Here is a 25,088-nt window from a genome sequence, read left to right as displayed (position 1 = left end):
AAAACTTGAAAACTAGAAGCTTCAGTCTCATCTAACCATCTGGATCATTTTTCTCTCCATTTTGATTAAAATATACATATATAAAAAAGTAACTCCCTCCTCTAACTGCAACTTTCTGAATTCCAGCTAGCTCGACTGAACTCTGCTCATTTCGTTCAACACAAGAAAAATGGGCTCAGTCGGGGAAAAGCTGATGTCTGATGATTTAGCAACATTTGTGGAGTTGTTTACTTTTGTTGTCACGTCATACTGTTAATCTAATGTGATCAGAGCACGTCCACACAGTCCTGATATTTGACTTCTTGAGTGTTCAACTCTTAATTAACGACTAAGGATGTTTTTTTTCCCCAACTTTAAATTTAATTGTTGCTCATTTAGTCATTATTATTTAATGTTATAAAACAATACGTGGGATTAGAAAACATGTTTTTGGGGCTTTAATACAGACAAGTAACATATAAAACATAAAATTGAAAGAATTATTGTTCATGTTTTATGGTTGATGTTGTTAGAGTATCTGTGGAATTTGGAAACCGTCAGGGATTTGTCTTTCAGAAAAACGAACGCTTAGCTCTGAGACTTGAATGTGTTTTTGATACATGAGAGGCACAAATTAAGCCAATATCAGTCAAACATGTTTTCTTTCCATATGGGCAGCAAGTTATCAGCTGTCTTGATATCAACCTGTTGTGGCTGAACATTGGGCAGCCCCTTTAAAACTAGATCCTGTTCAATGGGGATGCAGAATGGTGCGAGTCAGAGAGAGACAACAGCTCCTGTGCCGCACATCTGTATAAATCCCCGCTCAGTGCACACAGCTGGACTGAAACCAGACTGTTCACATTAAAACACCTACCGAGTTCAGGCTCCGCCCCTCATCGTCGTCCTCCTCCAATCAGGCGGCAGCTGGCGAGGTCCCCTCTGTATCTGTTCTAGTGGTTTTCTGTTTCAATGTTTTTACGCTACACACTACAATAAAGTGTTTCCCCTTGTTGATATACCCCTCCCCACCTGACAATAATGTATCAAATCTTTAAATATTATCATGTTAAGAGTATACTTTATGCAAATATATATGAGTATGATGAGTGTATTGTATGTATCAGCAGTGAAATATTTTTAAAATAAAATTATTTGTTTCTGTCATGGTGGAGTGGATCTGTCAGTGTATCGTGCTGCTATTTATATGCTTTTCCCTGTTTTTTCCTTATTTTTCCATTCATATATAAATCTACTACACACAATGTTTTTCTCAGAGGGTGAAGGTCTTCTCTTTCTCTGCCTTACACCTGATCTGCTCCTCTAGCCAATCAGAGCAGCCCGGTGGTATTTTTATATGATGTTGCCATCCAGCTGCAGGAGCTGAAGGCAACGATGGCTCTGCTGCACATCCACAAGTCTCTGTATTAAGCAGACACCTGACTGGAGGTCAGTGATGACACGCTACACAGCAACATGTCTGTGCATCCACACAGATCATCTACAAAGGTCTCTTAGTTCCTGGAAGATTAAAAAATCCTTTTTATAGTTTATAGGTTCTGATATTTCTGATAGATTATGTTTTGACCTTCATATAATATTTACAGAAATTGAGGATGGGGATAAAATATGAGGTACAAAAATCAAGTTTTTGTAATGCAGCTTCTCTGAAAGCTTATTTATGGTTTGATTTTGTGGCCTAAAAACTAATTTAAAGCATGAGCATATACTTTGAACTCATGCATTAAATAATCATAGTCACAGTGGAAGCAGCTGATGCATATTTAATCTCTAATCTCAATATCTGAGTCTCCAGCCATTGAACATTTCTTTCATCCGGTGCCAAAGATTCCAAAAAAAAAAAAACCCCACCCCTGGTTTAAAAGTCAAAAATCTAAGTTTCCTCCTCTGCTTCTGCTTCTTGATGAGGAAGAACCTGATTCTATCTGCGTATATTAATACATATGTATAGCTGAACTTTATTGTCAGTCATTGAATATGAAATTTAAGCGCCGGTGTCCCTGCTCTCTAAACTCACAGGAATGTCATGATGTGATGACACAGCAGTAATGTGCGTAACGCTGCACCGGCTGGGATGCAAAATATCTGCGATATGATTCGTAGCCAGAGCTGAGTCACTCCACTCAGATAAGATCAGCCTGGTGTGTACACCCCCCCCCCACACACACACACACACCAGCCATTTTACTACGAATCACTGCTCCGAGATGTGTGATCAGTACCAAGACTTCCATCAGAGTGATGCCTGATCAACTACAAGCTGTCACTGTTGAAAGGAGAAATGTAACATCTGGCACACGTTTCAGTTAATTTAGGATTTATTCAGTGGATACTTCAAATTAAAATAAATAGAATGGAAAACATTTTCTGTGAGGTCATCTGTGCTCACTTCCTTCAACACAGTTCTAACCTCAATACATTTTTGATACCGACTGAAAAGTATCAAACTACTGAATGCTGAGTCTTCTTTACTTAATTAATCTGTCATTAAAATCATAATTTTGCAAATGTTGGTCTATATTTCTCATTCTTTAAGGTATTTAAAAGATTTTTGTTCATGGCACTAAAACTCAGGTAACATCTCAGTGTGTATTCAGAACATTTTAAATGATCTTCATTGCTGCTGTAGTGTTTAGTAATAAATGAGCGGAGCAAACATCTGTATCTGCACCAAGCAACAGAATACAAGACGCAGCAGATAAACTGTCGGTATGGAAACTAGTCAGACAACAGTTTTGCATCAATAACTAAGACATCACTATAGTCCAACATGTCAATTTATTGACATCTTAATCTCGTGTCTGCTTGCGGAAAAAGTTCCTCTTTAGGTGAGACTTTCTGCCAGATGTGAGAAGACGTTTTTCATCTCCGTCTCAGTTAATCATTCCTCTAACCTCTCCGCTCTTAAAATATTTAGATTTATAGTCACAGTCACAAATCTATTCACAGTGAAGTCGAAGCAGAAAAGGATTTCAACAAGGAAGCGATGGGGACTCAGGAAGGTGTTGTGAATAATATTTATTAAAAAAAAAAAAATCATTGTGTTCAGCATCTCTTCTGACATCCTGTGTGCTCGCAGCAGTTAGTGATAAACCTGTGCAGTGTCAGTCAGGACTCAAACAAGACTGGAAACATGGACTCGACACAAACTGGGAACCAAATGAACTGGTGAACACAACAGGAGTGGAATATTTCCTTAAAAATTCTCATTTATGTTTAAAAAAACAAAAACAAAACACACACTTTCAACAAAGCCTTCAGGTAAGCTGGAAAATCTTCACATCTAACTTGCCGGCCCCCCCGAATAAAGACTGACTCTCGAGAGGCACTGAAATCCATTTCCCCAGTGAGGTATGGTATCCCAGCAGCAACACACACACACACACACACACTCACTCACTCACAGCTCTTACACACACTTCTTTATAATGTAATACAGTACTTTCCTCTGCATACAGATGCAAACTGAGCTCTGCTTTGGTCAGATAAATAAAAACTATGTGGACAGATGTGGGTGAGGAGGCCTGCTGATGTGCTTTATCCGTTCTCGGCTGCTGAACAGTTTCTCGTTCGTTTGGACGCTGTGTCTGCTGCTGACTGAGAAAAGGCTGCAGCAGAGGTGCAACAAAAGGCAAAGTGGTGTTTTGCCACACAGGAGGAGGAGGAGGAGGAGGAGGAGGAAGAAGAGGAGACTGTGGGGAGGGAAAAGTCCAGGGAAGGAGGATGAATCTGCGTTCACACTGAAAGCAACAAGTGACCACAAGTGCTTGAATTTCAGCTGAGAGAGGTTGTGTGCTTATTGGCTGTTGAAGGTCAGTCTGTGCTTCACTGTCACTATGCTTCACATAAATTTAGCTCGATGTAATGATGTAAAGGAGGCCCTTGTTGCTGGCAGTGTGGACGCAGCAGTTCGGGGGGGAGGGGAGGGGGGTCGGGGGGGGGGGGGTTAAGTGTGCAGCCAGTCTCATGCAGAGGGGGACGGTGTGTCTGGGTCCGGCTCGTAGTGGTAGGTGGCCTGAGTGTAGCTGCTGCTGCTGCTGCCGTGCTGCTGCTGGTTGCTGTGGACCAGGCTGTGTGCTGCTTGACTCTGGAGGTCCTGTGCCTGCTGGAGGCTGACGGCGTCGTGCGCCTGCTGAGCCTGCTGGTTCGGGCCCTCGTAGCCCTGCGCCAGCTGGAGAGCCGCGCTCTCTGGTCCCGGTCCCGGCGCTGGCTGGTGGGGGTCGCTGGCGCCCGGCTGTGGCGGAGTTTCCAACTCATCCACCTGCGGTCCCGGCGGGTGCATGACCACCAGCTGGTCCTGGGGAATGTCTGCGGCGGCCGCGGCCAGGTTGGTGGTAGACTTGGACTTGACGCACTGGAAGTCCACGTGGCGGCTCTTCCCCTCCTCCTTCTCCCAGGACATGCGGATGAAAGGACGCTGGACATAGTTGTAGATGACCTCCGGACGACCTCCAGGTCGCCGCTTCACCTTCTCTTTGTAAGTCGGGTAGCCTGGGGAGGGAGAAGGTGGAACATCAGAACAAACTCACAGGAAACTGCTGCTTGGATCTGATGTTTCATTCAAAACTTTTCATGGGCAGAAAAAGCATTTAGCTGGTGTTGTGGAAAGTCTTGCCTCAGGTTCAGCCATTAAGACTTTTACAGGGTGTTGACATCACTCTGTGTGTGTAGACGCGTAACGATGCCAAATCCTATTTAACAGCTTGGTAAAGGTTTCCCACTGTGGCCCTGAGGGAAAATTCCAGTATTTTCACAAACAAGTGAAGCTGCTTCCATGACCTACAAGTGTTCCTCCTTCTCTGTTTATTGTGTTTGCCACTCAGAGAGACTCTAAAAGGCTGACTCTGTTTTCTTTACAGTCGGGCTACTGTGGAGTCGAACAGCTGAAGACAAACATCTATAGAAAGTTGTGAAATAATGTGCTCTGAGCTATATTCTTGTAAAATGACCTATTCATAAAATAACTATTTCCCCAGAGAATATATCAAGTCTCCTGACTTCAGAAATTCCAGTAAAATGTCACTAACCACTACTTGCAGCTTTGTGACTGTAAATACTGTTTTTGGTTTTGGAGACAGCATAAAAAAGTAAACATTTGGTTTTTGTACCTTCTATTCCCAGTCGGATCTTTTTCAGTCCTCTGTCCTTCAGCACTGATTTGGCCACGTCTCTGTTCTCTATGTACTTGAAGAAGCGGTACAGTTTGGTGCTGTAGATGACTGTTGAGGGAAAAGAGGAACATTCAAAGCGTTGACCATCACCTGACCTTTAAAAAGTGATCTCAAGTTAGCCTTAAAGGATAAAGCTGATGGTATTCTATATCTAGTCATTCTCTCGGTTCTTTGACTTCTCTGCACTGTCAGTCTGAGCCTGCTGCTTCCTACTGAAGACATTCATCTTTAAAAACACCTCGCAAATGTGTAGTTTCATTTTTTTTTTAACTAAACCATTTCCTACAACAGCTGGACCCTGTAGTTAGTAGCAAATATTACTCAAAAAGGATGAAATAGTACATTTGTTGGGGACTATTTCCAGCTGCGGATTAATACACATTTAGGGGTTTTCTTTTGTATTTCCAGCAGCATGGTGGTGTACGTAGGCTTGACTTAAGCGGGTCAGAAACACAGTCATTTAGCATGTGATTAGTATTATACATGCTCTGACTTTTAATGAAAAAATTGAAAAAAAAATGCTGTAATTTTGTATCTTTATGTCCAGAAGTTTTCAGTATAGCAGTATAAGTATCTATATATGAACAGACAGAGTCGTCAGTGTTTGAGGGATATAAAAACCATGTTGATGGACATTCTGAGCTTTAGTAATGTCAGAAGATGTACTGATGGTGCCAAACGAACAAAATACAGAAACCCCATTTGTCAACAATTATAACGCCTCCTGTTAGCACACATGAACGGATAATGAATGATGAGAGTAAAGTTGTAATAATATAAATTATGTCTTCATGAAAGAGGTCTTTTCATGGGATTTAGTGATGATAAGAAATAAAAAAAGATATATAATAAAAACATGGAAAATAAATTTGCTTGAAAATGTACACAGCTGTACACAAAAGTACTTTGTTTTTCACAGCAGTGTAACCTCACCACTGATACACTGACACACATTAAATATACACATATTATATAACAACTCAGAACTGACAGAAGACCAGTGTGTAACAAACACCTTCGAGTCTAACCACTTCAGAGAATATCACATCAGCTACTCTGAAAGCAAAGTGTGAAGCATTCTGAAGTTCTCATGTCACAATAACCTGTTTTTCACAGGAGGAGACATCTTAACCTGCTTCCTGGTAACTGGAGCGTTCTGACCCAGCTACCCGACCGGCTTAGTTATGGAATTCAAACAACAGTATCTTACTCTGCGAGTATTCCTCTCCCATCTGTGGAGGGTATTCTTCGTCCCAGTCCACCACGTCGTCGTCGGTCAGCACCACCACGTGGCACTCCCTCTCGCCGCTCTGAGCGCTGGCCACCATCAGCGGCAGCACCATCTCCTCCAGGTAACACTCAAACTGACGCCGGGCCCCGTCGTTAGACAGCTCGTGCATCAGGGCGCCTGAGGAGAGACAAACAGAGAGAAGCTATTTTAAGTTTGAGAATATTAAGTCATGTGCTGCTACAGAGAATCAGACTATTAGACTTCAAACTGAAAACCTTCCACTTAGTATTAACATGAGTTCAAACTCCTTTCATTATATTCATGTGGAGAGAATATTATTATTAAGATTATTTTCTGACATTTTATTATCTGAACAATTATCAGTTTAAAGGAATCAGATGAATCAATAATTAAAGTAAATGTTAGTCACAGACCTAATAAGAGCTGTGTTAGAAGAATAAACATCTTTCTGTACCTCTAAATGCACGTAAACTATGTTTTGAGATACAATATAACACAAAACTGGAACAATATACAATATATACAATACAATATACAAGAGAACAAAAATCTCAAGTTAAACAAAAGGACTGCAGCACAAAGTAAACGACCATTTTTAAAATACTGATATACTGTTATGAACAACATGAGAAACTTGTGTTAAATGAAGACAGCAGTACAGCTGTTGTGGTGTTTTTAGCAGAGCGACTTCTTGACATTGTTTCTTTCCTGAACAACAAGTTAAATGAACCAACAATCCAAGCTGAACCATTCATTATTGATCCCTGACTTTAAGAACGACAAGAAACATCAATAAAATGGTTGTTTTGTTGTTTACACGCTGATTATCGTGACTCAGAGCAGCTGAGAGCTACAGTCTGCTTGTCTCCATAAAGTTCATGGATATGAGGAGTTTTCTACCTCCACTACAATAAAGAGTTACATAATAACTGTGTTACGGGTATTATCTTGAATGGAAATTCTTAATATATCGAAGCAAAAAACAAAGTTCATGCATGCTGCCAAACTATGGCTCTATTCTGAACAGAGATACATTTAAATTATACTGAAATTAACCACAAAAAACAGGAACTAATGACTAAAACCACAAACCAACACATCCCATTGGTATGAGAATGAGACTTGCTTGCACTGGTTGGTTTTGTGCCTGCATAACAAGCTTTAAATCTCACAGCTAATCATGACCTACTTAGAGCCTCGCACACACACACACACACACACACACACACACACACACACAGTGAGCCTGTGAGTTGAGGCTGCTCCTCCCACACACTCAGAGACACACACACACACATACACAAGAGGCACCAGCATGCACAATAACAAATATCACAAACACACACATGCATATAGGTGACAAAGTGACACAGTGTGATGTCACAGGTGCATCATATATGAATTCAAGCACACAGCATTAACGTAGCTACGTCAGGCTTCCTCAATAAACCAATCAGGTAATTTACTGCACGTTTACAGTGATGATGTATAAAGCTGTGTCTAGACACACACACAGTAAGCAGTGATGTCCACATTCGCTAATAACAATAAAACAAGTGAAGTCTATTTTTGTCCTTCTCTAGTGCAGTAATACAGTAACAATGAAACGATCTGTGCTCACCACTCACCGCACTCGTGTGTCAACAAAAGCAGGAACTACATCGCTCCGCAGCTCGGCACAGTTCAGTAAATCAACGGCTACACAGTGTGTGTACTCACTGAGGTCTCTGCACTTGATGGTGCTGTAGTTGAAGGAGATACAGAGGTAGTCACATGCCTCCCTCAGCTCGGGAATGGAAACGCCGTCAGGGCAGCGGATTATCCCCGACTTGTAGTAATCCTGCCATTTTCAGCAGCGCGCGCACACACACACACACACACACAAATGAATAAACGGGCAGAACGGCGGGCGTTCACACGCGCACACAAACAGGGGAGGAAAAACAAGACGCCATTATTGATGCTGCTTCACTCACACAAGCGGCACAGAGAGAAAGAGAGAGAGAGAGAAAGTGGGAGATGGATGAGGAAGAGGAGGGGGAGAGATGGAGAGTGAGCGGTGATGAAAGTAAAAGCCAGCGACGTCACAGGCAAGAGAGTCTGAGAGGAAGGAGGGGGGAGGGAGGGAGGGGGAGGGGGAGGGAGGAGGTGGAGAGCGATGGGTGATGAAAGCAAAAGCTAACAACATCACTTTCCCTCCCTGCTCCACTTCCTGTCCCCTCACTGTCTCTGTGCAGAAAACATGTCAAATGAGATACTGGGTTTTCTACTCAAACACCGCAGGCTGTGATGGAAACAGAGGAGGAGAGACTGGACTCACAGGACACAACGCTCAGGCTGCACTTCCCTTCCTCTTTAGTCTTTCTACTTCTCTCACTTTCCTGTCTCCCTGGGTTCTCTTTAGTGCCTTCTCATGCTATACTCCATTATGCCAGAACCATAATCAAGCAATTATTAGCCCTTCAGTATATTCTGTCCTCACTTCATATCAATGAATTGTACAGTGCCTTACAAAAAAATGTTGGACATTGCTAATCATGTATCCATCGAAATGTTGAAAATGTTAAAGGCTATACTTCTTTAAGACCCTTTCAGGACAGAGAGGTTGTAAAGATGCTGCTGCTACTTGAACTGAAGAATCCAAACAGCAGCAGGACTTCTATATAAGACTGAGTTGACTGACCCCGTCAACAAATGCAGCAAGAGAATGATGAGCCAGTGAAACCGAGGGAGGAAGGTGGAAGAGGAGACTGGCATCGGAGGAGGAAGAACAGAGAGAGAGACGGATCGTGTGTTATACAAAAGGAGGGATAGAGAGAGAGAGACTGGCAGAGAGAGAATATAATATAACAGATCTGTTTCAGAAGGTTTCTCAACTCGCAGAAGAGAGGGGGAGAAAAGGAGGACACAAAGATGAGAGAAAAGGAGGAGGAGAGGGAAGAAGAAAGAGAAAAACAGAAAAAGTAGAAAGTGTAGGAGAGTGGGAAGAGGGGAAAGCATGGAGAGAATGAGAGAACATGGGGAAGATAGAAAGATAAGGACAAGTGAAAAAAACAAGTCAAGCTTTTCTCACCAGGATGGCTCTGAAGACAGTGGAGCTGATGCCGTCGGCCACCTCGAACTCTCCTTTTTCATTGGGTCGTGTGAAGTTGTTGTCCCGCCCAGAACCAAACATCCTGAAAACAAACAACAGATGAGGGGAAAAAAAACAAAGTGTCTTCAACTTATGATAATAATAAATTGAAAATGGTGAACATGCTGTCTCAATAAAATAATCACAACAGCAGGTGTGACTGCCTATTATAAAAGGTGATGTAGGCATTTTTAAGCATCAAGTCACACATTTGTATGTTTACCACATACAGATATTGGGCTGTTGTTTTGATGTGATAAAACGTTATAAACAAACTCTTGACTTGATCATTGTAGAAAGGATTAACAGCTCCGGACCTCCAGTATGAGCGACCAGCAGCTTTAACAGGAAATCTGTTGGTAGCTTTGGGGCATGAAACGAGGAGGGCGCTGTTCTTCCGGCACAAATACAGTTAAAGCTTTTCCTTTCTGGGCACGGCAGATGGTGGATGGAATGAAAGGTGACGAGCATCCAGAATATTTATGCACTTTAGTAAATCCAAAGAGTAAATCTTTGACTAAATAATACTGCTATATATGTATCTGCTACCCAGATGTCGCAGCACTTACAGTCCATAGCAGCATGCTTTAAAAACTCAAAACACTCCATACCAAGAAAGCTGTGTTAGTTTTCCTCCAGGCTTTTTAAAATCATTTTATACTGCAAACAGTTTTATGAGAACAATCAAGACTCTTGAGATGATGTATTTAATTGTGCCGTTCAGACTGCAGATAGGAAGCCAATAAGATCCCAGAATTGCCATGTTCTTATGAAACTATATGTTAAATTTTGATCATTTCATTACATTACAGATATTTGACTCAATGACATGATGGTGCCTCTCAGGGTTTCTGACTCAGTAACTCAGGGTGCATCTAAGGGGAACTGTAAGGTGCTCCTTCGTGAATCTTGTGTGTCTTTCTCTGTTTTTAGGGGGGGATCAATATGTGGGACTCATAACCCAAAGAAGTCAAAGTGAAACATGGCCGATGTGATTTTAAACTCTGAGCTGAAACAGCTCGTGAAGAGGAACATTACCTGCCCAACATGGTGTTGGGTTGAGCTGTGAAGATGGCGGGATCCACCACAAATCTTGTGTTGTCCACGATGAGCGTCACTCTCTCTCCTACTCGCAGTCCGCTACGATGAGCTTCTTTACTGCTGAGGTCATACACGTAGATCATGTCACAAGGCCCTTGACCCAGGATCTTGGGGTGGTGGTCCCCTCCAAAAGGACCTAGTGACCGAGGTATGTGTCCCCCGATCAGAGCTCCTCCGACGTGGGGATAGGGAAGAGAAACCCTGGGAGGTCGTGGACTGGAGGATCTGGAGGACGAGCCCCCGTCGCCGCGTTCACGGTCTGTGGGGGAGAAGAGGACACATGAACACTTGGGCTTTGTTCCTGCAAATTACATTTCACCATTATCACATTATCAGTCAACTAGAACTCAAGCCCATGTTCACAGCAGTGAAGTGAAGCAAAACTGGACTGATCAATACGTCGTTACTCTTTAATTATCATTCCGTTCTCGGTTCTTTTCTCCTCACCATATTGCCGAGTGGGGGATGTGACATTCCTGATGCAGGGTGTCAGCTGGCTCTCTCCTCTCTCATGGGAGGAGTCACGTGAGCGGTCGCTGGAGCGCCGCCGTTGCTCCCGATGATGTTCTCCTCCTCCTCCTCCTCCTCCGCCTCCTCCTCCTGCTCCTCCTCTCGTCCCACCACTGGCACCACCACTGGCACCGGCCCCGTACAGACTCATGGTGCCGACCTGCTGCTGCTGCTGCTGGTGGTGGTTGCAGTCCAACACTGACAAACCACACTGCCGGTCACTGGTGGAGAGATTAAAGGAAACACAGAGAGTGAAATGAAGTGATGAGGATGATTTTATTTGTGCTGAACTACTGAACTCAGTCAGATAACACAACTTCCTTGATGAATATTGTGGCAGATGTTTTGTTCAAACTTCACCCGATGAAGACCAACCAGATGGTCACCATTTAATCTGACTGAATCTGAGTATTTGTAAGGTAAAGAGATGACCCTGAGGTATGTTACAATGTCATTCATTTATGACTATTTTAACACTGTTGTAAAATAATGACCACAATAGCGACACCTCCATATATTTGTTGTTCCAAATGTGTTCTGTAAACTATAATTCCTTTTCTGTAACTTAGCAAGTCATCTCATTACTTAACAGACTTAGTCAACATGCAAATACAATGAACAAGAAGCCAACTGGAGCTGGGATCTTTTATATCTTGCCATGTCTTCAACATATGTTTTCCATTACCAGTGGGTTTTCTCCTTAGTGTGAGGAGTGATGATATATACCTGCCAACCTGTCAGACATCTTGGCGCCATTCCTATCAAGCTACTGAATTTACACCTAAAAGGACCCCGCACTAGATGTTATTTCACATTTGTCTTTCTGACACATGAACATGGTGCCTCAACTAAAGGTTTCTTACGTTCCTTAAGATGCATGCAACACAAAGAAAATACCGTATATCAATACAGGACTTAATGGAATGGAGAACACAGAAAAAGGCTTGGACTGGCAGCTACTCTGGATTAGGGCTGCAACTAATGATTTTTTTCATTATCGATTAATATGTTGATTTTTTTTCTCAATTAATCAATTAGTTATTTGGCCCGTAAAATATCAGAAAATGGTCAAAAATGTCGATCACTATTTCCTACAGCCCAAGGTGACGCCCAAGGTGACGTCCTGGAATGCTTTGTTTTGTCCCGACAAACAGTCCACAACCCGCAGAGATTCAGTTTACTATCATAGAAGACTAAACTCACATTTGAGAAGCTGGAATCAGAGAATTTGCACATTTTTTCTTAAAAGATGACTCAAAACAATTAATCAGTTATCAAAAATGTTGGAGATTAATCCGATAAATCGTTGCAGCTCTACTCTGGATTGCAAAGATTTCAAGCTTGCTGCTGTTCCGCAGGCGGGAGCATCTTCTCACGCAAAGGGTGAACATTACAATGGAAATAGTCGAGATGAGAAGTCACAGCAAGCTAATGTGAGCCACTTAATTGCTACACACGCCACCGGAGATAGTGGGACCCCCCCTCCCTCCCATCTACTGTGGCCGACATAAAGAAACTACTGCTGGACACACTTTGAAACATTCAGACCAAAACTCAGCCGACTGTGCCAAGATAGAGAAACATGATCAGACAAATAAACAAATGGGAACATCACATAACGATACTCCGTGACATTTCGAATGGTTTGCAGTGGTATCGCTTTGGTAAGACTGAACTCAAAACTGTCATAAAAGCTTCAACTTCAAGTCCAAGTGGGATGACACTACTAATCATACAGAAACCAAAGCACTGATGCATGAATTCATGGAATGATGAGATAGATTACTTGGTGCACAGATTAGATCCTTTCTAAGCACATCCACTCACACACACACTCACACATACACACACAAATTGCTCAGGGGGTAAAGGGTTTGTTTTTTGCGTGCTGAGCTGTGGAACGAGAAGAGAGCCTGTACAAAATCTGCAGTCAACTCATGTGAACTCCTCCTGGAGCTGAGTGCTGCAGAAACAAGACTCACACCAAACCACCACCACCAATCCTCAGCTCGCAGCTACAGACACACAGCGCCTCGACATCCATTAGAGAGTGTATCCATGTGAAACAATCCGAGTGAGCGGAACTCACTTAAGTACAGGACAACAAACAGAAATGACATCAAATGTTTGCTTGCTCCATGGGCTGGTTTTTTCAGAGATTTTTGACTGATAGGTAGGAAGAAGTCAGAGTGAGTGATGCTTCCTGGTTTGGTTCGCTGTGTTTTTCCAAAGACCGACGAGCAGCCCTGAGAGAGCTGTTGTTATTATGCCTGCCCACCATTTCAGAAAGGACTTAAACACATAAACACACACATCGATTCTGTGCATGCATTAATACACATACATGCACGCTATGAGGACGGTTCAAAAAATGATTTGAACTCTAAAAAAACTAGAAAAGTGAGACTTCAATTTTGATGAACATGATCAATTATTGACTAAAATCAGACACTTTCAGTTCTATTACTTCTTTAAATACAATGCATGATTCAGGCTACTATAAATGACATGACAGTAAGTCAAAGTGGCCACAGGCAAGGTTGTAATGTATTAATGCAAAGGTGCAGTATGTAATGCTAGTTGCATTAGACAACAATAAAGTAGAATTAGAAATGTCCAATTTGAAATATGTAAATGAAAGATTATGATATAAAGAGATCTGGACATGAGAGAGGAGATGAAGATGGTAGACTTGTTTGGGTGTGGTTGTATGTGTGTTGTTTATTATTTGTGGGTTTTTAAAAGGTCATCATACTTTGGTGTTTATAGATTGAACAACCACAAAACCAGAACAAATGTCTAACAGTATTTGAACTAGTAATACCAATCTGATCTGATCCTTTACTGGCCAAAACACTGGATTGGATTGTAAAAAATGACACCACTCAGTGACACATTTATGTAAAAAACAAAACAAAACAAAAAAACTATAGCTGCAATTACTGATTTTTTTTGACACTTGAGGACAAAAGAAACAATCTGTTAAATCAACGTTGACATATTATCATCTTTTAAACTGACATGGCAAAATTGTTAGCAAACGGTTACAGATTTACACAACCTGCAGATACATTCTCCGTCCACCAAATGAACGTTAAGTCCGACATTCACTCCACTTTTAACGGTCTTTCATCTCCACCAACACTTGAGAGAAAAATCAGGCTCTTTAGCTGCGAAAATGCTGCACTATGTTCACCAGCTAGTTGATCACTTTATCTGTCTGCTCTGGTTCTGGGCAGGTAGAGGTATAATGAGTTTTTAGAGCTCTTTCACTGAGAACAGCTGCTGCGTCTGAAAACAGGTCTGATGAGTACAGCGATTGAACCAAATCAATAAAGTTGTGGGCTGAAAAGCCAAAAACAAAAATAAGAGTCAGTTGCTAATTCTCTGTGAGTTCATCATTACAATCACCTCTTTTAACATGTAAGTAGTCGTGTGATCCATTGCTTATATAACATATTGATTAAACAGCTTGTTTAAGAGAGAAAAAAAAAACTGGATCATCAGATACTAAAGGTTGTGCTACTGATATAAGAAAGAAGATAATACCAAGCCATTTATAATTCCATTATTATACCATTATATGTTGATAAGTGTATCCATTTCACCTCCACTGCGACAATTTGGCAGGCTATCTGATCAATAGCGTTGAGCTTATAAGGCAGAAACACATCCAGGTCTCAGTAATGAAGAGAGTCTTGCTCTCTTGAGAGGAGCAGTTATGAAATATGATGATGACCAGCTACTGTAGGCGATGGCACCAGAGAGATGGAAAATGGGAGCAAGGAGGGGTGGAGGGACAGGGAGAAAGAGAGAGACTTCCTTTTATTATTTTATAAAAATGGAGTTAGTGATGTGCAAAGAGTCGGAGTACTGCCTTGTACTCTGCACACACTGGATACCCATAAACTACTAACATGTTAAGCACTAGCTCTGATGCAGATTTGACGTGTAGTTTTTATATACTGTCATACTACAAGTAAAATAACTCAAGTGCGTAACCTACTAATCGTTAACTTTGGTCTTTTGTTTCCATGCACCGTGTCCAGTGAAAAGACATTGTGTGTTTTAGCAGAGCTTCAAAGGCTGGTAATGTGAGAAACCTCCCTGGACACTGGCTGACATCTCAACATGCTGGATGGCCGGCTAGCTGCTGGGAGGACTGACTGGCCGGCTGACTAACAGACTGATTGAGTGGCTAATTGGCTCACTGTCTGGTTGGGGTATACCCAGACAGAGCAGACCAATATGTAGCAGGGGCAGTTAACCGATGACAATAAAATTATCAACACAGTGGGAGGACTGCGCATCACCTTGAATTACGCCTGAGCTTCACCCACTCAAGGTCACACATTCATTTTTGTTTGATGGTGCCCCATTGGTATTGTGATGCTTGAGACTATATCTTCTACACATGACATTCACACAAACCTTATATGAACACAAAGGATGTTAAAACACATGTAGAAAGGATATAATGTAAATGTAAAGAAAAACAATCCATATGGTGCGTCTTAACATTTACATTTTAATATCACTCATAGGGTAAAATTTCAGATTAAACTATGAGCATTTCCTTTTTCTGTTTATAACATGTCAACTTCACAGTGTAGCTGCAGAAGCTATAAATGTCCTTGAAGACAGGGGTCACCATAGTAGCTGAGGAAAAAAAGAAATGTGCACACACACAGACTTCTCCTTCAGTGTGTTCAGGTGAACCGACCGACACAGACAAGAAAACGTCCCTCAGCTTATTTTAGACACTACTTATCACTTAAAATGTGGAAGAACAGCATTCAAGGCTATGCACAGAAAGGCATAGAACATCAGTGAGAGCTATTTCATTGTGCACCACATGGTTATTGTCAAAAACAATGATGTCTCCTCTTTCAAACAGCCACAATTATGCGATCTAGAGATGACCGATTGCAATATGTTATGTGTATTTACACTTGTGTCCATCATGGATTGGTGCCTGACACAGCATAAATGCACGTTTTATCTCCAATGAGATTTTAATGCTTGGCAGGAATGAGATAATAAAAACAAAAGTAAGGTTTTCCAGCCAAACAGGCAGACAGCCAGTGGCCTGACCAGCGGTGTAAAGGGAACAAAGGAACTGAGGAGGCAATATTTCACTCAGGGCAGGCAGCTCCTCTCATCTTTCACTCGGCAATGCAAATCTACAGCAGCCAAGATTTCACATGGGTAGGAAGAAAAAGGAGGGGTGGGGTGGGGGGGCTAACATTTCACTTGCCCAATTTCCTGTTACTTGGAACCACCTCTCCTGATATCACGATTTTCCTTTTCTTGTGCTGAATAGGTCAACGGCCTATAACACTTACAGAAGCCCTGGGTGTAGCTTTAATCTGTTAAATACAAGTCAAGTTCACCATCACCCATCTGACATACAATAACTCAAACAAAGATGCAAGGTGTCCTGGCAGTCTATTAAAAGCATGAGGTGCAGAGCCCCAAGGGGTGAGGGTCCCATCTATTATTTAGGGGCTGCTGACACCGACACACTGATGGCAAAGGCAGAGAAGCTGCTCTGTGCAGCAGTCTGGGCTGAAATCCAGCAAAAAGACTCTAAAAAAAGCATTAAAAGGGGAAATACCCCTCTACGATGATCAATTGAATGGTCATCCTTACTATAAAGAAATAATGTGAATCAAAGAAAAAAATGTAAAATGCTCTCTGTGAATAAAATAGTAATTTCGCATGTCATAGAACATAAAATATTACGATTAAATATCATAAGATCACTATTTACTCACTACTGAGTACCAGAGTCCGAATCAGAGTTCCATCACGGATAATACAGTCAGTGATTTTCTTCCTGGGCTATTATAACAAAGCTTTTAATTACTGGAAAACGATACCAAGAACTAAGTACCAACAGCGTGTATGTTTCATACAATGACCAAGCTAAAACCTCGGCTCTTTGAAAAGCGGACGTGCACCTACCGGTCGGTATCAGCGGGCCAAGTGAAGACAAAGCAGCAGGGGATGAGCTGCGGGATGACAGCGGCACAAAAGCCTTGCGCTCCTCCGAACAAAGCGGGCTTGCCGGCAGCTTCAGCATCCTCGCTCATTACTTTCCAACTTCATCAGCATCGTTTCACACACTCAACCCGGACCTCAACTCGCTAGTAAAATCCACCGTCTCTACCCAAAGCTTTAAAGGTGTCTACAAGGCGAGGGGGATGCGCACCAGCTAGTCATTCAGAGTCACCGGAGGGACCTTAAACTGTGAATGGCCGCGTGCTTGACTGAATCAGAGCGATGCTGCCTTCACGTGCTCCTCGTAAGCTCCCACTTCTGAGCACTCCATGTACTACAAGTGCATCGACATAGACCCTTAATAACAACGAAACAGATGAGCTAAAGGATGTATACAGCGTAATTTATTCCAGGACCCGTTTTAAACGTTGAATTTGGCAAAAAGTTATGAAACTACTGCAGTATCCCCCCCTTTCAATTACGTCTCATCCATAATCCACAACGGGTTGTGCCAGGAAATGGTGTTGCATAAAAAATACCAACTCTTCCAAAGATATCTATTGGGCTGTTGTTTTCAAATAGGCCCACACTGATCACTTAATTATAAGATTTCCAATCCCATTTGAAAGCAGCATCAAACAGGCACTTTACTGCTCTGTCTGCATGACTGTCCAGGTCAATTTAACCCGTCTTGTCGAAGAACAAGTGTATAAAAAACTGCAATGAGTGTATTATGGAAATACATGATAAATATATTAGTAGGTGGTATGACTACTAATCAGAGACGAACTAAAAATCTCTTCAGGAATATTCCTCATTTCTCACATGTTCCCCTTATCTCAACATCAAGATTGCAATTGTAAAATGTAAAATGCAATATGCCGTCATTTTATAACACAACTTCATAGTCACAAGATAAACTACTTGAACCAATCATTTCAAAGGCTCTCGTAAACTCAGAACTGTTGTGTCCCACAAGAGGAACTGCAGGCAATGTCACCTTCGTGACACCAGGGGACTCCTTTACACAACAAGATGAGACATAATACATAACTGTGCAAGGCTGAGATATAAGAGCTGCTTAAATAACTAAATAAATATCGCTATCATGCACTAAGATTACATTCTGTAATGACTTAAGAGTACAGTAAGATCAAGACAGACAGACAAACGCAATCATTTCCCTTGTTGACTCAAAGTTTATTTACTACCTCTATGACCATCCAAAGCGTAATGATCCATTTTTGCCACTCTGAACTACATTTCATGATCCAGATGTAATCACCAATGGGTCACCTCCGGCTTTACCATAGCTTTATAGGAGTTATGGTCACCAGGCAGTCAGATAATGCACACAGAGTGGGATTAACCATAGGAGCATCTGTCTGTACTATAACACCAATCTCCTGACTACTCTATCTGTCCACCGGACCACAGAGGCTCAAGTGTTGCTCTATGATATGATGGGTGTCCTATCAAATCCTCCAGGGTGATTCAGTTAAAGTGATCTGAGCTCAACTTCTGAATGCTTTTCATGAATCTTGGTAATAAATTAAAAATAAGTTACATCCATTCATCAAACAACTTCCAAAAATAAAGTCACAGCGTGAACATCAAAAGACCAATTTATGAAAAATGACAACTGAAGACTGTTTACATTAACTTTTCTCAGTGTTTTGTAGAATATAATTATATTTGTATGGGTGTTCCTACAAGTTCTTTTTTTTTTTTTTAAATTTATTTATTTATACATTTTACTTTTATTTTTCCTTATTTTAACAGTGATACAAGAGTATGGACATATTCAAATCATAACATATTATATCAAACAAAGATGGAAACATTATTGACCAAAAAGGTGTAGGCTGAAGCTTTAGCTTATTATACGACCATTTTACCCCCTACGAAAAACAGATAAAATAGTCCCAAAGTACAAAGTTAAACATTAAATTCACCATTATGTTCATACCTCAGTTTTCTATTTGTTTACTGTTATTTTTGAACATTTTACAAGTATACAACACATGTTAAATTCACTGTCACAGTCATTCCAGAAATTGAACCCTTTAACAGTTATCTTTATATTTGTTTCTATCTTTATATTTTCCCTAGCCCTTGTTTTTTTTTAAACATACATATTCCTTTAAGTCCATACTGACTTTTGATTTGAAACATGTTTTGCAGACAGTCAGTAAGGAAGATGAGCGTTACAAAGGGTGGTCAAACTGTGACCACTTGTAGTCATCAGGCTGTTACTGTCTTTAGGTTAAAGTCTAAATCTATACATCTATCACTAGGCTAGTTAGCTACATACGGTGGAAAAGGAAATACATCTAACGCTAAAGAACTTCTCTTATGTTGGTTTCTCATACTAGATAAACTAACGTTACAGCCACATTAGGTGTCATTAGACTACCGTTAGTGTAACGTTAACAATATGAGCTTCCACTACCTTTTAAACCAAACATAACCTATATAATGTTAACGTTATTTCATGCTGGTGAGAGCACTCAAGGAACTGACGTTATGCTGACACATATATCTTCAATTCTCTTCTCTGCTACTGTTGAAAGCATTACTGCCGCTCTAGCTTTTACAACGAGATTGTCTATGAACTTGACAACGATGTAAAAAGTAGGAGGTTGCTCTACATTTTGTTTTATAGAGACTTTAGAGCGACCTAAGAGGATTTGAGACCTTTTGGTTAGCTTGTTAAATTAGCGTAAACCGCTAAACACCTCGCCAGCCGTTAGGCGGCTAACGTTAGCTAGCTAAACAAGAGTTTGAACTTTTTTTACCTCCTCGCGTTACATTCCGATTTGACGTCTTGTTCGGCTGCTGAAACGGTGCGGTGGTACAATCAACCAGGAAGCGTAGAAGGCAAAAACAAGAGTTTCCGTAGAAACATGTAGCTTGTACATGGACTACACTTGGCTATGGTGCCTTTGTTTTGGTAGGGAAAGCGGAGGTCACGTGAAACATATCGCGAGAAAACCTCACGTTCCACGTTCCTCGTTCCGCACACACACCATGGATGTATAATGACACACACACACACACACACACACACACACACACCTGCTTCTGTTTTTCCAACGAGAAGAATAGACCAACATAACCACCAAAAGCAGTTTGATTGTTTGTTTGTTTTTTAATTTATTGATAGTATACATGCCCAGCCTGCTTATAAAAATATAACTGTAGGTTTTACAGGCTACAGGCAAGTTAAACATACATATAAAAATATACTGTTTATTTCTATGTTGTTGAAGTGCATAGCCTATTATTAAGCCTAACTATAGATATCCCTTTTGACGTTTTATAGTCAAACTTCAAGTAAAAATAATTAGCATATACAGTACATATAAATATACATACACATACACAGTATATAGCCTATAACATACTGTATGAAGTCAGACAGAAGAAAATTAGGCCTATTTGAAGTATAGGAATGCCCGTTGAAAAGGGCATTTTCCGATTATAAATAACATTGTTGGTCCAACTCTATCTCCTTCGGTTTGTTGAAGTAAATAACTTTACAAGTGGTTTACAACACCACCTTTTAAATAAAAGTGCTAACATAACAGGGAAACTCAATGTCTCCCTTATCCGTTTCATAAATATCATATACATTTCATAAATAAATGAAATAAATAAAATGAACATATAAATAAAATCAAATGAAAGTACATTCTAATAAAAGACACATTCAGTCATCTTCAAACAAAATTATAAAAATAGAAAGTAGCCTAAAATTCTATGACGCTGGAAATGTTGCCGGACAGCTGCGACTGTCAAACGCAATCCACCAAAATCACGACTGTTTGGAGTTGAGGAGCTTCTCCAGCAGGTTTAGAGCGTACTGGATCTCCTCCGGGGTCAAGTCGCTCAGGTCGGGCAGCTCCTCGGGAAGCAGCCTCCTCCTCGTCCGGCCCGCCTCCCCGCTGGCCCGGGCCGCGGCGGTGTGGATGCCCCGGAGCCTCATCTGCAGCCACTCCCGACGCTCCTGCATCTGCTTGTGCTGCCCCAGGTTGTGCATGAGCTGGACCTCACTCACCGTCCTTTTTCTATACAAGGGACCATGAAATACATTTATTATAGGACTATATAATCTTCATATATATAGGCCTATATGATGTTATATAATTATTCAACATTAAAAAAACAGGATATGGTGATAAGATGGGGAGTTGATTAAAGACAGTGAAGGTGATCTTGTAATTGTTTTGAGATAGGAGGGGGATTTACCTCATCGGGCGCCCTTCGCAGACAGTGGAGAGGTGTAGGCCCAAAATGCAGAGTGAAAAGAACACGATTGTACAATCCTGACTTCGCATGATGACCTTGACGACCTGTTAAAATGGAAAAAAAATGCTTTCCTGTAAATTTACAAAGCTTTCAGAAAAAGGACAATCTAGGAAATAATTCACTGAATTTAAATGTCTGACCATTGAGTTATTGGGTAATTTATGACCACAGTCAATTCAGATTTAAGTGTGTGTTCTTTTCCCCCCCTATATTATCTTTATTCAATACACAAATAATATCAGCCAAAAATATTTAATTATAAGAAATTAAAGGAATTAACTTGAGTTTAGGTGTGTTTAGCCTCCTCTACATCCCTGACTATAAGGTAGAATGAGATACAATGAGAACATACCTCTGGTGGTGTCTTATCCACAGTCTGATAAAAGTAAAAGTTTTGTAGCAGTATAATAAAGTTAAGTCTGGTTTGGTGGACTGCTCCTATCAGTTATGATAAGCACCGGACTCCCAAGTTCCTTTTATAGCCCTTGGGCCCAGCCATTGATGAGCTGCCTTCATTATTGCTGTTGATGTCACACCTCCAGCCACTGGTGGGGGCAGGACAGGAATGACAACACCTCCTCTGAGCTTCAGGCTTTCACCATCCTCATACCAGGCCAAACTAATGGCTTTGCATGCTGAACCCAAATACCCTAACACCCACCCCACAGGCAAACACACACACACACACACACACACACACACACACACACACATGCACCAAACCTTTGTGAGAACGCCAGCATTTCACTGACAAAATCTTTCCGTTCTTTAATATTTCTGTCTAGTCTATCAGTGTCTAGTGACATTTTGTTCCACCTATGCTACAATGTTTCAACAGATCAGCACTTAGGTAACCCAATAAATGAGCAACTCTATTTCTTAAGCCCAAAACTTCACTTTCCCAAGGACTGTCTTTTTTTTTTTTTCTTCAGAACTTCCCCTCCACATTTTCAATTTTGCATGCTTCTCTTTTATTTTTTTCCTCAATCTCCGTGGACTGGCCAGATCTATTAGTCCACATCTGATGTGACCTTTTTTTTTATCTGACTCCCAGCCTGCCTCACAACAATAGCGCCAACATTTGGATGGATTTATGACTCTCATTGACCATTAGCAAGTCTCCCTGGTTACATAGGCACTTTACTCAAGAATTAACGTTGTTTTAATGAGTTTGCCTCCCAAAAAAGATCTTTTACACTGTCCTGACGTCAGAGAAAACATCCTGAATCAAAGAGTAAGCGGGAGTTCAGGAGGTGAGTCAGTGGGTGATGCCGTTGCCGTCACTGTCTTCATCATGAGTGGTGTGTGTGTGTGCATGCTGTGCGTGTCTGAACATCTGGAGAATATATTTTTTATTCAAGTGCAGTGCTTGTTGCAATGAGCAAACATAAAGGGTCATTTTACATAAGCGCATACAGTATGTTGTTCCAATACCAGTTTCAGTAATGACTCCTATACTGCCCGAAATGCTGGATCAGGTACGGGCGAGTACGCGAATCTATGCACCGATCCGATGCCACGTAATTTGTTAATACACTTTAAAGTAGTTTCATACTCGGATAAAACGTAAATTTCCCCAGAAATAAATTATTCTTAGCTGCTCAAAAACAGCAACCTACACAGCAAACTGCAGCCACTGGAAACGACTGTTTTATAGTGACAAAGAACAAGTACAAGACTATAGAGAAAACTTGCTTGCTGTCGACTTTTCTAATGGTATTTTCAATGCGTAGAGCATTAAATTGCACTCCAGTTGCATTTGGATGGTGATGTGTCAGGAGTAAATAAAACCCACGATATATGCGGTGCTACATACTACAAGTAGGATGTGGAAAAATTTGTTTTTGTGATTTGTGATTTCAGTGAAGTCACAATTAATAATTTTAGTGAAAAATCCAGCATATTAATTACATTCAATACAATAAGACACATTTAAAACTTTTAACTGGTGAAAGTGGTTTCTGCTACTTTTCAAACTTTTAGGAAATGATCTCTGACTCCTTTGGGAATGTGATTCTCTTGTATTATGCATTTTCTTTAAAAGTGTATGAATGATCTTTTAGGTCTCTGGGTCTATTTTGTAATCTTCAAAGAGGTCATGTGTGGCATACAACACTGTGTGTCTCTCAGTGTGGACAGAAACATGTAAATGCCATTCAATCACATATTAAATGGTTAACTAACCACATGTTGATAAAAGCCTCCTACAGGCAATTGTGGTCATGATCTCCACTATTTACTATTTATTAACTCCCCCCTCCCTTGTTTTCAGCCACAGGTGTCTCAAGGGTGATGGATCCATGACACCAAACAGCTCACGCTGGAGAGAAGCCCCCTACTACTTATTATGGTCGCACACACCACACATTAGGTAACCACGAGGGTATGAGTTTTCTAAATGTGGCAAGAGCTGGGAATGGCTATGTCATGACATAGAGGCTCTGTTAACACCAGACCCCTTAATCTGTATTATAACCAATTTGAAGTTTATAGATGTTGAAAATGAGCTGCAGTTGTTGAATGATGTATCTCATAATGAAGACCACCAGGGAGGTACACGTGTTATTTTACCTAAGAATATTGGTTAACCTAAGGACTTTAAAGCTCAAGCACGACCTTTTCTGTAGTGTGTATCTCTGACAGGTCCAAACATATTGATCATTACCCTCGTGGGCTTAGTGTTAAGACCTGCTATGCAGCTCAATGATTTATAAGTAACTTTTAGTTTCATCTAGGCAGAGAGGATGACAGAAGCTCCTCTAACATTTTAGTAGGGCATGTAAATATGGATATATTTTTAAAAAAAGAAGAGTTGGTGCTTTGGGTTTACTTGTGAAATCTTATATTTTAGCATTTTGCAGCTGTGAATGAGCCATCAAAGTTTTAGCATGATATGAAAGCATCAAAGTAATCAAAAACCAGTATTGATTATCTTTTGATGTCACATTGCACCTGTTAATACATAAACACACGGCTCAAGTGGTCAGTGATTAAAGTTGTTTACATACCAGCTTTACAAGATTTATGGTTATCGGTGGGGCCTTTAAGAGACACTTGCTTTCCCGTGATACTATTACGGACTACGGTGGCCACGGCCTGTTTAGATGACACCCGCTGAACATATCGACCTTTGACCTTAGGTTAGGATCCTAAACCTTGTCATCCTCATTACCTCATGCTGCCTCAATGTGTAGCATGTTACCTATGGCATGCAAAGGCAACAAGGTGCGTGGGAATACAACAAGGCAGATTTCAAGTCAAAGTCAGTAAGCCCACAACAACACAAAAAGGTGGCCCCATTATCAGAAAGGCAATATACAAGACTCTATCATTTTATAAAGATTAATCTTTATGCTTAGAGCCACTGTGCTCAGTGGAGCAGTAAACAAAGGAATTTCTGACCTGCTGGGCATCATCATTAACTTGACATTCACAGCTATTGCAAGTCAGGTGCATCAGTAAGCCAAGCTGGTCCCCAAAACTTAAGAATAGTTACAGTGGAGAAAATAAGGAGAAGGGGACTGCTATTTCAGGTTAGGCTTTGACTTTTATAGAGGGTGACGGCATGTCCTGAGACGGGTGACAGAGAAGATGAATAACATCGCAC

General features: G+C 41.0%; 2 protein-coding genes across 3 annotated transcripts; both read right to left on the bottom strand.

Annotated features, from left to right (window-relative positions):
- Positions 1-3,003: 3,003 nt before the first annotated feature.
- LOC121897151 (BTB/POZ domain-containing protein 10-like) lies at positions 3,004-20,163 on the bottom strand. Of its 2 annotated transcripts, none has more exons than XM_042411467.1 (8): positions 19,969-20,163; positions 11,105-11,388; positions 10,595-10,916; positions 9,497-9,599; positions 8,143-8,263; positions 6,382-6,579; positions 5,109-5,219; positions 3,004-4,491 (listed from the first exon to the last, which is right to left on the bottom strand). In XM_042411467.1, the coding sequence occupies exons 2-8, from the start codon at positions 11,316-11,318 to the stop codon at positions 3,965-3,967; spliced, it is 1,596 nt and encodes a 531-aa protein (XP_042267401.1). In that variant the 5' UTR covers positions 11,319-11,388; positions 19,969-20,163; the 3' UTR covers positions 3,004-3,964. The 2 variants fall into 2 exon arrangements, with proteins under 2 accessions (XP_042267401.1, XP_042267400.1); XM_042411466.1 differs by lacking the exon at positions 19,969-20,163 and adding an exon at positions 17,135-17,413.
- Positions 20,164-20,847: 684 nt separating this feature from the next.
- Positions 20,848-22,023, bottom strand: LOC121897148 (parathyroid hormone-like). The gene is made up of 3 exons (XM_042411463.1): positions 21,834-22,023; positions 21,422-21,525; positions 20,848-21,240 (listed from the first exon to the last, which is right to left on the bottom strand). The coding sequence occupies exons 2-3, from the start codon at positions 21,508-21,510 to the stop codon at positions 20,988-20,990; spliced, it is 342 nt and encodes a 113-aa protein (XP_042267397.1). The 5' UTR covers positions 21,511-21,525; positions 21,834-22,023; the 3' UTR covers positions 20,848-20,987.
- Between the last annotated feature and the right edge of the window lie 3,065 nt (positions 22,024-25,088).

Source organism: Thunnus maccoyii, chromosome 5 (genome assembly GCF_910596095.1).
Source record: "Thunnus maccoyii chromosome 5, fThuMac1.1, whole genome shotgun sequence".
NCBI lineage: Eukaryota > Metazoa > Chordata > Actinopteri > Scombriformes > Scombridae > Thunnus > Thunnus maccoyii.
The sequence above is the reverse complement of the archived record's forward strand: the minus strand, read 5'-3'. Positions and strand labels throughout refer to the sequence as shown.

What these genes read in the sequence shown, in the direction of transcription:
- LOC121897151 (XM_042411466.1), bottom strand. Translation starts at nt 17,262, where the DNA reads ATGAGCGAGGATGCTGAAGCTGCCGGCAAGCCCGCTTTGTTCGGAGGA. An exon ending in ATCCCCCACTCGGCAATATG is followed by an intron (nt 10,917 to 11,104) that starts GTGAGGAGAAAA and finishes TCTCCCCCACAG; the next exon opens with ACCGTGAACGCGGCGACGGG. An exon ending in CCCAACACCATGTTGGGCAG is followed by an intron (nt 9,600 to 10,594) that starts GTAATGTTCCTC and finishes GTTTGTTTTCAG; the next exon opens with GATGTTTGGTTCTGGGCGGG.
- LOC121897148 (XM_042411463.1), bottom strand. Translation starts at nt 21,510, where the DNA reads ATGCGAAGTCAGGATTGTACAATCGTGTTCTTTTCACTCTGCATTTTG. An exon ending in TGCGAAGGGCGCCCGATGAG is followed by an intron (nt 21,241 to 21,421) that starts GTAAATCCCCCT and finishes TCCCTTGTATAG; the next exon opens with AAAAAGGACGGTGAGTGAGG.